This window comes from Mya arenaria, chromosome 13 (assembly GCF_026914265.1).
Source record: "Mya arenaria isolate MELC-2E11 chromosome 13, ASM2691426v1".
In the NCBI taxonomy this organism is placed as follows: Eukaryota; Metazoa; Mollusca; class Bivalvia; order Myida; family Myidae; genus Mya; species Mya arenaria.
The window spans coordinates 33,316,372-33,330,862 of record NC_069134.1 but is presented as its reverse complement, the minus strand read 5'-3'; the positions used below and the strand labels follow the sequence as shown (position 1 = coordinate 33,330,862).

The 14,491-nt window shown below is 34.3% G+C and overlaps 1 protein-coding gene across 2 annotated transcripts; it reads right to left on the bottom strand.

The window, feature by feature from the left end:
• Positions 1-551: 551 nt before the first annotated feature.
• On the bottom strand, positions 552-14,396 carry LOC128214703 (spliceosome-associated protein CWC27 homolog). 2 transcript variants are annotated; one of them, XM_052921323.1, is made up of 12 exons: positions 14,273-14,396; positions 12,903-13,053; positions 12,514-12,572; positions 12,155-12,298; positions 11,546-11,644; positions 10,511-10,614; positions 9,229-9,298; positions 7,609-7,731; positions 7,024-7,190; positions 6,298-6,410; positions 4,504-4,780; positions 552-3,116 (listed from the first exon to the last, which is right to left on the bottom strand). In XM_052921323.1, the coding sequence occupies exons 1-12, from the start codon at positions 14,312-14,314 to the stop codon at positions 2,942-2,944; spliced, it is 1,524 nt and encodes a 507-aa protein (XP_052777283.1). In that variant the 5' UTR covers positions 14,315-14,396; the 3' UTR covers positions 552-2,941. The 2 variants fall into 2 exon arrangements, with proteins under 2 accessions (XP_052777283.1, XP_052777284.1); XM_052921324.1 differs by having other exon boundaries at positions 7,024-7,175.
• Positions 14,397-14,491: the final 95 nt, after the last annotated feature.

The window sequence follows — 14,491 nt, the reverse complement described above, 5'->3', positions numbered from 1 at the left end:
CGACAACAAAGGAGCTTGATCATTTCCTACACAAAACTTGTGAGCATACGACAACAAAGGAGCTTGATCATATTCTACACAAAACTTGTCAGCATATGACAACAAAGTAGCTTGATCATTTCCTACAGAAAACTTGTGAGCATACGACAATAAAGTAGCTTGACCATATTCTACACAAAACTTGTAAGCATACGACAACAACCTGACTTGATAATTTCCTACACAAAACGTGTGAACATACAACAACAAACTGGACTAATCATTTTCTACACAAAACTTGCGAGCATACGACAACAAAGTAGCTTGATCATTTTCTACACAAAACTTGCGAGCATACGACAACAAAGTGACTTGATCTTTTCCTACACAAAACTTGCGAGCATACGACAACAAAGTGACTTGATCTTTTCCTACACAAAACTTGCACGTCGCCGGAGCATGGGACGTGTTTTTTTCAACTGGCATATCAGCATCATTTACTACAATACAAAGTATTATCAGGGTATAAGAAGTACTTCCATACTTTAAATTCACAATAACATGACCAGAGAGAAAATAAAATATTTATTAATACATGTACATTTGTACTTCTAGTTTCAATATTCCAAATAAATCAAAAGCGCAATGTCATAGCATCCTACATGTATGTCTTTCATTGTATATGTACAGATTGGTCTTGACAATGATTTACATATTGTTCATAAGAAGTGTTAATAAGATACAGTTACATTTTTAAATGCTTTTAAATTCCTAATTTCAAATAATATAAAAATCAATAATAGCACACATAATTATCACCCCTTTCACCAGTGTACCATTAGACAATGCAACTATAATATCATCATAACATGAAGATGGTTTACTTTGTCCTGAAATGGTACACTTTGGATGAGGTTTACACAGGCAGTGGTTCACTATGTCCTGCATCCTTCAAGAACACAGTTGGTGTTATATCAATGATAATATATATCAAGTGTTTCTTTAAGTCTGAATTGATAATCCGATCCGAGGGCACACAAGTAAGCACCTTATCAAGTTACCAGCCACACATTGTGCCCAAGGATTAGGGTTTTCCATCTATACCAGTAATTCGAAATCAATAATTTTCTTGCATACCTCTAAGCATCAATTTGTAGAAACATTTATGTAGAAAACACAACATATTTTAACATATCACCAAAACGCGAATGCGAAGATGTTCACAGACGTCAAGGTGCAAAGTTACTTTAGGTCACTGCTGAATTAAAACAATCTTTAAATTTTTTGATGATTACTTGTTTTCATCTTTAATTAAAAAAAATGTATTTTTATATATTCCATTGTTCCTTATTAAAACGACATACATGTAATGTATTTTTTAGAAACCATACAATAAAAGAAATAAGAAGTGGATCTGCCAGATTGAATTTTCCAGCACAGCTCAATTCACCAGAAATGCCTATCCGGTGTGCAAGAAAATGTGGAGTATCCATTAACACTGTCACAAAAATATAAAGCTATGTTAAATGATAACGTTGAAACATGATATATAAGATGATTAGAATAGATGTAGAAAGCGGTTCAAAGATTACATATTATATCTTTTCTCATATATCTTCAAAAATCAGACATACGAAAGCTTAACAAATCTTAGGCGGAGACATAACATAACCTTGAAATAAAATCATTACCTCATCATGTAAATCTTCAGGAAGCCTATCAACTGAGAACTAATTCATAGACTCTGTAATAAGCTGACCTGCAGTGTACAATTTATGCCTTTTGTTCCTTCAGCAACTTGAGAAACCATAAAACAACACAAAACTTTGTAAGGGACAATCCTTTGTACATTTGAAGATAAATGTCTGAAATAACCAAATAAAAAATAATAAAATTCAAATCAAGAATCGTTTCATTTAGCTCTGAACATTAATTTAATGTCTGCTCTCCTACCATCTTCATTTCATGAGAGTTAAAAGGTACAGTGTGTGTATACCAGTGATAAAATGCGTCATAAATGCTATGTTGGAAGGCAATATTTTGCTTCATATGACTTTAAACAAAGATAATTTTCTTATTTCTCCACCATTTTAAATGAAACATACCACAGTCTACGCCACTTACTGAGCCCCGCCTTCGGTCTTTTACCAGAGTTTGATTGAGAGTGTCGTTTCTTAAAGACACTTCGACAAACCTTTTCACAATATGGCTGTCTGACAGAGCACTGTCAAAACATTATCTTGAAAACAGGTTTGTCGAAGTGTTTGAAGAAACTAATCACCTTATCAAATTCTGGTGGAGCTCTTTAAGCGGCGTAGAATGCCCTGTTTCATTTAAAAAAGTATAGTAAAAGAAATGTTATCTTTGATTTAAGTCTTCATTTAAGCAAAATGTTGCCTTCTGAGATAGGATATATATATGACATAATTTATGAAGTGGTATAAACACACTGGGTAATAACACAAGTAAAACTTCAATTTCGAATAATGTTTCTAAGGCCGCAATTACAAAAATACATTTTTTGCCATAACAGTCTCACAAAAATATCAGTTACCCAAATTTGTATTAAATTCTACGGTGGTCATTCCTTTTCGTTTTTCATTACAGATTTAAGTGACATCGAAAAACACTACCTTCCTACCCACATCTTAAAATCTGGTCATTTATGACAAACATTATATTTACAGTCGAACCCGGTTCCCTCAAACTCGCTTGGCTCAATTTTCTCGTTGGCTCAAACTGGATGTAAAGGACCGATTTTTTTTATTCTGAAGGTAAGCATTCCCGCTTGGCTCGAAATTTCCCGAGGCTTGAGCCATTTTTACCGGTCCCATGGAGTTCGAGCCAACGGGTTCGACTGTACTAACTTGTCTCATCATTTTATTATTGTTCTCATCACATCTTATTTTATAAGAGGATTCTGAGGTTCATATACATGCTGTAGTGATATAAAATGAAATGTTCACATAGTCTGTAAGTCTCTTTTGGATCTGCCCTTCATTTTATGTTTACTCTCTTCACGTCTTCGTTTTGTGAGAGGATTACGAGGGTCGTGTATTTCGTAGCGGTCCAAATCTGAGATGTTTGCGTCAAGAACCTTCCGAGCTTGCTCTTCAAAATGAAGCTTGTGGGCCAACCTACAAATAAATGAAAGATTCTAGATAAAAAAAATACATACAGTTTATGTTTTAGGGTAAGGTTTGACAATTCAATTGCATGTTAGTGTAATGAATAATTTAACAATGAACAATTAAATGAAATAGTATTGCAATTAGTTAAACATCTGTCCCCAATTTCTCAAAACATCTTAAGTCCGTTATAAAAGGGTCAAGCTCAGCACACTTCTTTTGATTGGGTTGAAAATTTGCAATATTTTCTTTTTAATGAGTTTTATCGTTTTTAATGGAACAAATATTTGAGATAAATAAGATAAAGAACTTTCTGTTTTACAAAATCATATTCAAGTATGTAATTTTGCTAAAAAAGTAAGTTACTTAAGTGAGTAATGCTGAAGAACTTTCGAGAAATTGGGGCCAGGGCCCAATTTCAATAAAGAGCTGCACTCTCACAGATTTACTATTTTTAATCTTTTTTATTTTTTGTCTTGGAAAGGGCAAATTTTCTGCAAACCAATGATATAAGATTGCTGACAAAAAATCATATCGTAGATTTTCATATTTCCATTCAAAAATTAATGTTTTATGGCTTAAACCATTACTAACAGTTTAAGAAAAATGCATAAAACATCAATTTTTGATCTTTAATATTAAAATCTGTGATCAAATTTTTTGTCAACAGTCTTAAATAACTTGTTTCCATGGATTTTCGAAAAAATTGGCTCGTTCCAACACAAAAAATAAAAAAAATGTTGTCAAAACGTTCAATCTGTGAGAGTACAGCTTCAAGTAAAAATAGTATATTTCCAGACGTAACCAGATTTTTGATGTAACAGAGTTCCATTAGAAACATTGTGCATCTGAACACTTTTTAGCAGCGTAAAGTTTAAGACAGAGATATCTTATGCACCAGTCAATTGTAACCACAGCCCCCCCAGGTCCGGGTCCGGGGAATTGCGGGGACTTTGACTTTCGGTCCAGCCAACCCGGGAAAAATCCCCGCCCTGCTGGGACGAACAGATCGTAAAATCCCTGCCAAATGCCCCCGCACCCCAGGGACACAATTAAGGCCCATTCCCTGCTATATTTTTGCGAACACAAAACCAACACATTCACCCGGCACTGCGGGGCCACCTGGAAGGTAAAAACACGGCCCATTTCCCCGGATCTGGGGGGGCTGTGGTTACAATTGATTGGTGCATTATTGAAACATGGCCACAAAGTAAATGATAAATGCCATAATTATTCATGAATGTCACATGGCCATGTTGCCTAAACATCACCAACTTATCTGATTGACTGAAACAAATTATAGTGAAAATTCCTTACAACATTATTGCATATCATAAATTATCAGCCAAAGACATGTATAGAAAAATCTTATACCAACGTAATATTTATTGCATACCATGAGGTATCAGCCAAATCCTCTTCTGTTTCCTCTTCCTCCTCATCCCCATCTGCAACAACTGGCTTCCCCACGGCCTGCTTCCCCACCCCCTCCTCTTTTCCTTCACCCTCATCAGCCCCTGTCCGTGAGTCAGTAAGCTTGTTCTTGAATTTCTCGAGTAACGCTAGAGTTACCTCCTCCCGTGAGCCCTTTTTGCCTTGTTGTTTACGCAGAGCTTTATACTTTAGCCTCTCTCGTTTAAAATCTGCCAGAGGGTCACTACCTAATGGCGGTTCTGTAAACAAGAAATAAATGAAATTTAGAGTTATCTCTTCCCAAGATGTGCCTTGTTTTCCTTGTTTTTTGCATAGCGCCTTTTGTTTTAGCCTCTTTCGCTTGAAGTCTGCTAGAGGGTCATTTCTTACAGGGGGTTTTGGGAATGAAATTCTCACTTGAAAATCCCCAGTACTGCTCAAGTTATCTCTTTCCGAGATGTGTCTTCCCTCTGTATCTATACACACAATGCATAGTATTTAAGTCTTTCTCACTGTTTTGATGTAATCAAATATGAAACTTTTCTGAAAAAGGTGTTTGGTTATTCTGAAAAAGGTGTTTGGTTATGACATAAAATTAATTTCATAAATATAAAGATAAAAAAAAATACATCAGAAAATTAAAAAACAACAGCAGAAAAAAACATTTGCCGGCCACAGGATTCATATACATTTTCCATTTAACTAAACATTTTAACAGAGTTTTAATTTATAATAATGATAATAATCAACATTGAAATAAAATTTGTCGATGTTTGCATGTTAAATGTCATTGTTTAGTTTAAACATACTTTTGAACAAAGCTATAAGTTTTGTTGACAGTATCATCATGTCGTAGGATAATGAAAATATTTCATTACACCTTATTCAACATGTTTTCTGTTTTTACTTCATTTTAATCTTGATCTGTTTTACAATGATTTATTGTTCAAATAAAATATATAAGAACATGTACAATTATGTCACTCTTGTTGAACATATTACTCAAGAGTTTGGTCTTGTGCTGTTGGAGACACTGGAGAAACCAACTTGTCTGGCTTGGTGACCATCAACCAAATTGTATAAGCTCAGGCCAGAATTGAAATTTTACACATTAGGGAGAACTGAGTGGTGACAAGTGAAGAGGTAATCTTTTTAGTGGTCAATTACATTAAAAACTCAAATATTTGTCAATCCTTGTCACAAAGTGACAAACACAAGGGCAATTATTCTGTCCACAGTCAATGAATAGGCATTAAAGGGGCTATACACCGTAAGATAAAATTGCGAAAAAGGAAGAAAATTGTCGAAAACTGACATAAACTTGGTATCGATGTGTACAATGCATTGAAACTAACTAACTGAAGTACCATATAGTTTACAAATAATTTATTTTTTTGCAGTTCTTTCATATTTTTCCATTAAAAAAGATTACTAGGTATGTATACCTAGTAGAATTCATTCTTATGCGTGATTGGCTAGTCAATGTTATCACGTGATATTACCACATTAGGTATATAGCTTAAATATTCCAAAGAATTAAGCCTTCGTAGTACAGTGGATACAACACTGGACTGCAATTTTGGCGACACTGGTTTGAACCCGGTCTCTGACTGGATTTTTTTCTTTTACATTTTGGTATTTTTTTTTATAATTATGACATCAAAGAGTAAAACATTTTATTAAATTATTGTCCTGAGATTAGTTACATAAAAAAAATATTTTTTGGTGCCAATCTGGTGTATAGTCCTTTTAAAATAAAATCAGCTGTTAATCCTACCCTCTTCCTTTTCCTCCTCCTCAGCAGGCTGTTCTGTTTTACGCTGTTCTGCTCTTCTTTTTGACTCCCTGATGTCTTTCTTCAACTGACGTGATTCAGCTTTTAATTCTTCGCTGTGAGAAACAACAAATAACTCATGGTTTAAAAAGACACACATGTGACTTAAGAACTGGCTTTTCCAAACTGGGTCTGGATACCAAAGCAGTGTGTTTTCATCATTTTGTCAAAGGGCATTTCATAATGATTTTTTAATGTCAGTTTCGTCAGCCATGTTTTACATACATGTTTGCTGATATAATTTTATGTATTGCCACTAGTAAGAGGTTTTCTACCTTGAATGGTTTATTAGTTTGAAATTAAAGTGGATAAATGTTTTGCACAATGTTGCTGCTGCTTTAAATAAAATGATATTTTCCTTAAATAATTGTGCATTCTTTGAGAACATACATAGTTTGCCTTGTAGCCTTTTGATACAATTTATCATCATTGAGCAACTACTGAACCATGGGGCCATCTCATCTTGGCATATGACATATTTTTGCAAAATCAAGAATTTTTATTGAATATAATGCAATTATTAAAAGAGATTTTAAGTGTCGTAAATTGAATGCATTTAAGTTTTATGTGTGAAATCAAATAAGTTCTTAGTTTCAAAATAGGTATTTTAAATACTCAGAGATATTGATTAGAAAATAAATCGTATGAAACGCTTTTTGTGTTTCCTACCTTCTATTAGTTGGTTTAGTCTCGGTACTTTCTGGTGGTTTGTTTTTCTTGGTGTCGACTGGTTTTATATCTGGTTTGATATCCGGATCTTTCTTCAGTTTCTTTTTAACATTTTCCCGTCTCTCCTCCCTCTGTCTGTCTTCATCGGAGTCCTGGGTAAAAGAATCCTTTAACAAGAAAGCTGTAAAGCTGACACTAACTCCGTATGGATATTTTTCCAATGAAACAAGGGCATAATTCAACAATGATTATATCCAGAGATACGGGCAATGATTTACATGTGCTTATCATTTCTGGCAACATGTGTTTTATTTAAATGTATTGAGTTATTTTTACGTAAATAACAAGATTTAAAAAAATAAATCACATTGCCATACTGCTGCCAACAAATTATCAATATATAAAACAAATAACAATGTCATTCAATACAAATTCATTTCAATTACCTTAATTGATAAAATAGCTTGTTTTTATCATTAATAAAAAAACTCACATTGAGTGACTCAAGTAATATAAGTAAGTAAGATTTTTTTTTTGTACAAATTTCATTGAAAACTTTAAAAATTATACATTTCAACCGTGTACCTGTTCGGGACTATCGGCCCTACGTTTTTCCCCTCTCTCTGGACTGATTTCTACAGCTGGTACAGCACTCAGTTTCGGGTCCTTCGTCATATCATGGCTGCTCTTGCTCTTTCCACGCCAACCCTGCCATAAAGAAATATTTAATTAAGGTAAACCATCCAGCATTAGGATCCAAAGATGTGTAAGTGCATTTAAAGGCCGGGATGCATGACCCCATATATCCTACCGGACAGCAATTAAGCCTATATGACAGAGGAGGCGTGGTCAATCGGGTTTAAGACGTCTGCTCTGGTCAGTAGTTTTTATTGTAAACATTCACAGGCTTGTGGTGTTATATGATTCTGATAGAGTGGTAAGGAAGAATTTGTCCATTAGTTTCTCATTTGAGATAAGATAAATTAAGTTTCATATACCATGACCAATTCTTCCACGAATTGTGTTATAATAAGCCATTTGATTGTATATATCACCCCAGATAATGGATGTTTCCCACCATATGGCAGTTACAACCTCATACTATGAAAGCAAACCTGTAGTAGACAGGAATTGGTAGTGAAATTCAGTTGACTGTTAAAGGGTCATGAACTTTGAAGATCTGTCAATCAACATTTCTGGGAAATTTGAATTTGTTTGACAGTTATAAAAAAATAAAAATATTTGAAAGTACCGTAGTATTTATAACTGTTTGAGAGACTTGAAATTCACAAGGTATATTTATTATATATTTGATAAACCATCTTGCACATTTTAGCAATTTTCAAGTGTTCAAGTGAAGTGGCCATTTTTCTGACTGTCTGCCTTTAATACTAATACCCCGGCCTTTAAGGTATTAGCATCGAGATTATTTCTTTGTTTTATTTCTATTAACGCAAAAATAAAACATAAAAAATAACAACAACCAGGCTTAGTGTTGAACAACAACATCTAGGCTTAGTGTTGAACAACAACAACCAGGCTTAGTGTTGAACAACAACATCTAGGCTTAGTGTTGAACAACAACATCCAGGCTTAGTGTTGAACAACAACATCCAGGCTTAGTGTTGAACAACAACATCTAGGCTTAGTGTTGAACAACAACATCCAGGCTTAGTGTTGAACAACAACATCTAGGCTTAGTGTTGAACAACAACATCCAGACTTAGTGTTGAACAACAACATCTAGGCTTAGTGTTGAACAACAACATCCAGACTTAGTGTTGAACAACAACATCCAGACTTAGTGTTGAACAACAACATCTAGGCTTAGTGTTGAACAACAACATCCAGACTTAGTGTTGAACAACAACATCTAGGCTTAGTGTTGAACAACAACATCTAGGCTTAGTGTTGAACAACAACATCCGTCTTAGTGTTGAACAACAACATCTAGGCTTAGTGTTGAACAACAACATCCAGACTTAGTGTTGAACAACAACATCTAGGCTTAGTGTTGACCAACAACATCAAGGCTTAGTGTTGACCAACAACAACCAGGCTTAGTGTTGACCAACAACATCCAGGCTTAGTGTTGACCAACAACAACCAGGCTTAGTGTTGAACAACAACATCCTTAGTGTTGAACAACAACATCTAGGCTTAGTGTTGAACAACAACATCTAGGCTTAGTGGTGTACTTTTTACCTCAGCGACCTTCGCCACTTCTTCTTCATCCTCTTCGGCTTCCTCGCCAAATGACAATAGCTGGAAATTCCTGGAACACATGATAGAGGCTTGCATGTCATTGAGTTAAACAAGCTTTGGTTGCCCTCAATTTAAAAAAAATATATAAGACTTTGTATTTTACGGGGCATTTATACAGGTATAAGTACAATGTTTACTATTTTTTCATCCTGTTTTTTGCTCTAACTTACTTTGTTGCTCAAGATTTGCTCTTACTTACTGTACTTTGTTGCTCGAGATTTGCTCTTACTTACTGTACTTTGTTGCTTGAGATTTGCTCTTACTTACTGTACTTTGCTGCTTGAGATTTGCTCTTACTTACTGTACTTTGTTGCTTGAGATTTGCTCTTACTTACTGTACTTTGCTGCTTGAGATTTGCTCTTACTTACTGTACTTTGTTGCTTGAGATTTGCTCTTACTTACTGTACTTTGCTGCTTGAGATTTGCTCTTACTTACTGTATTTTGTTGCTCGAGATTTGCCCTTACTTACTGCACTTTGTTGCTCGAGATTTGCTCTTACTTACTGTACTTTGTTGCTCGAGATTTGCCCTTACTTACTGCACTTTGTTGCTCGAGATTTGCTCTTACTTACTGTACTTTGTTGCTTGAGATTTGCCCTTTTAATACTTACAGTACTTTGTTTTTATAGAATTGCTCTGTTTTAAGGGATTGCTCTTGCTTACTTTGTTGCTCTAGAATTGTTTTTACTTACTTCATTGCTCAAGATATGCTCTTATTTACTTTATTGCTCCAGAATTGTTCTTACTAACCTGGTACTTCATTACTCGAGATTTGCTCTTACTTACCTTGTTGGTCGAGACTTGCTCTTACTTACTTTGTTGCTCGAGATTTGCTCTAACTTACTTTGTTGCTCAAAATTTGCTCTTACTTACATTGTTGCTCAAGATTTGCTATTACTTATTTTGTTGCTTGAGATTTGCCCTTATTTACTTTGTTGCGCAAGATTTGCTCTTAATTACCATGTGGCTCAAGATTTGCTCTTAGTTACTTCGTTGCTCAAGATTTGCTCTTACTTACTTTGTTGCTCAAGATTTGCTCTTACTTACATTGTTGCTCAAGATTTGCTATTACTTATTTTGTTGCTTGAGATTTGCCCTTATTTACTTTGTTGCGCAAGATTTGCTCTTAATTACCATGTGGCTCAAGATTTGCTCTTAGTTACTTCGTTGCTCAAGATTTGCTCTTACTTACTTTGTTGCTCTAGATTTGCTCTTACTTACTTTGTTGCTCGAGATTTGCTCTTAGGTTTTAGCTCCCCTTCTTCGTCTTTCTTGGATTTCTTTGTCACTCGAGGAATGATGTCATCATATGGATTTGACAGAATCTGTAGATAATTATAACATAAATCTTTTTTTCAGTAGCTTCATTGTGACGAAATGGATTGGGCTACTAGTTATGACAACATTAGTTTCAGCCCTTCTTAGAAACACTGACTAGTGGTGCTCTACTATTGTTTGAAGTGTGTTTGAATTCCCACAAAATTTTATAACTGAGTCAAGAATACTTGCAATAAAATCCATATTGTGTAACAATGACCTCCAGTGTGACATTGACCTTTGAGAAAAGAAACCTAAATTTTATGTTTAACATGCCTTCCCATGGTACTCTACAATTCTGTGGAGTTTGATAGAATTCCTATTAACAGTTAAAAAGTTATGAACTACATTATATACTTCAGTCCTCATGCTTTGTTTTGAATTGCATCCAAAATGTTTGGCTGGTCAAAAAGTAAAGAAATTGTTTATATAGGGGCAGCTTAAAACTCAAATAAATCATCCACAATTAAATTTCCTCAGTCTTGATGAACTTGTTTGGGTATGAAGGGGACAGTCAAACACAATGATTATTTTAGTTTTAATTCTTACTATTTGTGCGTTCATGCAGTATGAATGCTTGATCGCATTTGCAAAATCTCCGCCAAGCCTTAATACTGTATGAAGGCATGAAAAATAAAAAAACAATCACTATATTTACATTTCTTCTTTCCATTACTTTATTTTAAGTGATAATAATGATTTTTGCGTTTATGAATAAGATTATTGATTTTTTTTAGTTTGTGTTTTATAAATCATGACCCAGGTCTTTATTGCAAAACTCCACCTACAGAGGTCACGAAAGGTCAACCAGATCATGCAAAATGAATGACAGTTTTATCATACAGAAAATCAAACGTGAATGTAATTACATGTATATATTTTTGAATTCAGTATTCCATATCTGGTTTAAACAAAAGGGTATTTCTTTATTTGTGTTACCTCAGTCCTGATGATCTTGTTCGGATACACAGGTCGGTCCTCGGCATCCACCTCACACTCCTGAAGCTTCAACATGTTGTACACTGTGTTACCAGACACCTGGAATAGACGTCATCAAGATTGAAACCGCTGTAAACATTCAAACATTAAACTGGGGGTAAGTTAGGTATTGCGCACTGACATTGAAGTGGGTGGGGTAGAAGGCATTGCAGACTGACATCAAAGTGGGTGGGGTAGGTGGGGCACACATGTAGCATCAACGCTCTCTATAAAGGGCGAGACATGTCCGATCACTTATTTGCTTCATCATGTTATCTTTCAGCCTCAAATTCAGCCACATCATATATTTACGTTTGCAATTTACAATATACATGACAGATAACATAGTAACTGGATTTCTTTATCTTATTCTTAAAATAGATATCTTGAAAAACGTATAAAGGTATCTTTTCCCCCAAATTGCAATTCCATGGTACAAAAAAACTGTCAGGATACCTACACTTTATGATAAAAATCATGCAATACTTTAGACCTATCTAGGTATAAAATAAACTGAAGTACCGGATCTGCATACTGCAATCAAATTTTGAAAACTAATTGTACAAATACCTTCCCAAAGATGGTGTGCTTATTCATAAGTTCTGGTGTCTGGCCCATAGTGAAGAAGAACTGGCTTCCATTGTCGTTAGGCCCAGCATTTGCCATGGCAACAAGCCCTCGGCGAACAAAACGCAATCTCTGATGAAACTCATCCTGTTGAAATAATATTCATCAATTTACACTGTCAGAGCAAAGTAACCTTTATTTTCAATTTTTCTTTATGGATGTATATATTGGTACAAGCTTTTGGCGAGCTTTTTAACTTTATCGTTACAAGTTTCATAAGTGTTATATGAAATGGCAACTCACATAAGATCCTTTATAAATAACATGTACAACTGTAAAATATCAAATTATATATATCATACCTTGAATGGTCTATCATAGACACTGTCCCCTCCATGCCCAGTGCCTGTAGGATCACCCCCTTGAAAATAAAAACATAGTACATGTGTATTTAATTACAAATATATGACATTCACAAGATGTCATAATGTGACTCGATACAATATTGCAAAGAATATTATTTTTAGACCAGGGACATATAATTTAGTCAGGTTTCAACAGTCTTTGCATCAGCAGTCAAAATTCTGTGCGAAATGTACCATATAATATATATATATATATATATATATATATATATATATATATAGTTTTTTTCACTTTTGATAAACTTAACTAAAAGGGGTTAAGTTCAAACATTTGGTGAGTATAAGTTAAATTGTGAACAAGTTGGTAAGATAACATCATCATTTACCTTGAACGATGAAGTCTTTGACAACCCTATGGAAGATGGTGTTGTCATAGTAGCCTTCCATGCACAGCTGCACAAAGTTCCGACATGCTTTAGGTGCCTCCTTTGACCACAACTCTATGTCGATATCACCACATGAGGTCACGAGCAGAACCTAAAATTAGTAAAGCAATACCTTCAGTGTTTGACAAGTGTTTTTTTGGCAAAACTTTGAGATATATTTCATATGGACAGAAAATAACATGAAATACAGGTTAACCTAAAAATCTACTCTTCTGCTTCTCCTAAATATTATTTTATAAAATTGTTTTAACAATTAATACAGTATGATTTCACTTTCAGCATACATGTGAACCTTTTGCAATGACAGAGAGGTAGATTTAGGTCTCAAAAGCCGTAGTTTGAGTTCAAAAGCGGTAGAATTTCTAATTTCTATATTTTTCAGTCAAAAACAATGATGGATACAATGTAAACAAAAACTTGATATTTGTTACTATTTTTAGATTTTCGGAAATTACGCATTAAATATGTCATGGTTAAGAGACTTGTCAATTGACAGTGTTTTTGCTAAGAAACAGAAGTAATATTAACTCTGACTTGTAAAAACAAGTTTATATTCAGAAGAGCTGCTCCGAAACTCAAATTAGACTGCCAAAAAGGTCGGAGTGTAAGTGCAGACGACTGTAGAATTGTGTATGTCAATTTTCGCGCCAAAATGTTGTAACATTTTATACACTGTAGATAATTAATAATACCTTGGAAATGTTGTTTTCTTTGATGTTTTGACATTTTTTTAATGTCTTTGATGTTTAAAAAATGCTGATTAGTAGGTTGCTAATTAACAAAGAATGCTGATTAGTGGTCTTTTGTACCATACTGGTAACTAAGCAACAATCTCGGCCGAAGTGTGAAGTGATTTGACATGTTGTTTATTGCACCATGTTCTTAAAAGTGGCAGATAAATATGGTAATTTAGCATGGTTGATAGAATTTGTGGTTTTTAAAAGAAAATTTAAGGCCAATTTGATAAAATTTTGAGGTTTTTTAAAAGAGCTTTAAATATCGGTAGATTTCGACAGCAAAGCGATATGGCGGTATATTTTACCAGTACCGCCGATAGAGTTCACATGTATGCTTTAAGTCACGTCGGTTAGATTAACATTATAGAGAATCATCATAAGGAATGCACTATTTCATAGACAGTTAAAACAGAACATACTTTAACCCGCACAAATCTAGCCGCAATACTAGATAAACTGAAGTGCTTGTCCGAATTATGCAAAATCCGAATACAAGCTTATTGAGAAACAAGTCAAAATAAAACAAATATTCGATATAGATACAAATGGTAATACTTGAAATGTAAAATATACCTTTCCATTTGAGGGTGGTTCCTGAATATAGATGTTACTCATTGCTGTGAGTCAAGCTTTTAATTTTATTTAAAAAGTCAAATCAAAAGTGATTACTACATGGGCGCAGCCATCTTGAAATCAATATGGCCATAAATATAATTTTCAGAAAATTAATAAAAGAAATCCATAATTGCAGTATTGATAAGTACATAATACAGCAAACTAATTTAAAAGCCT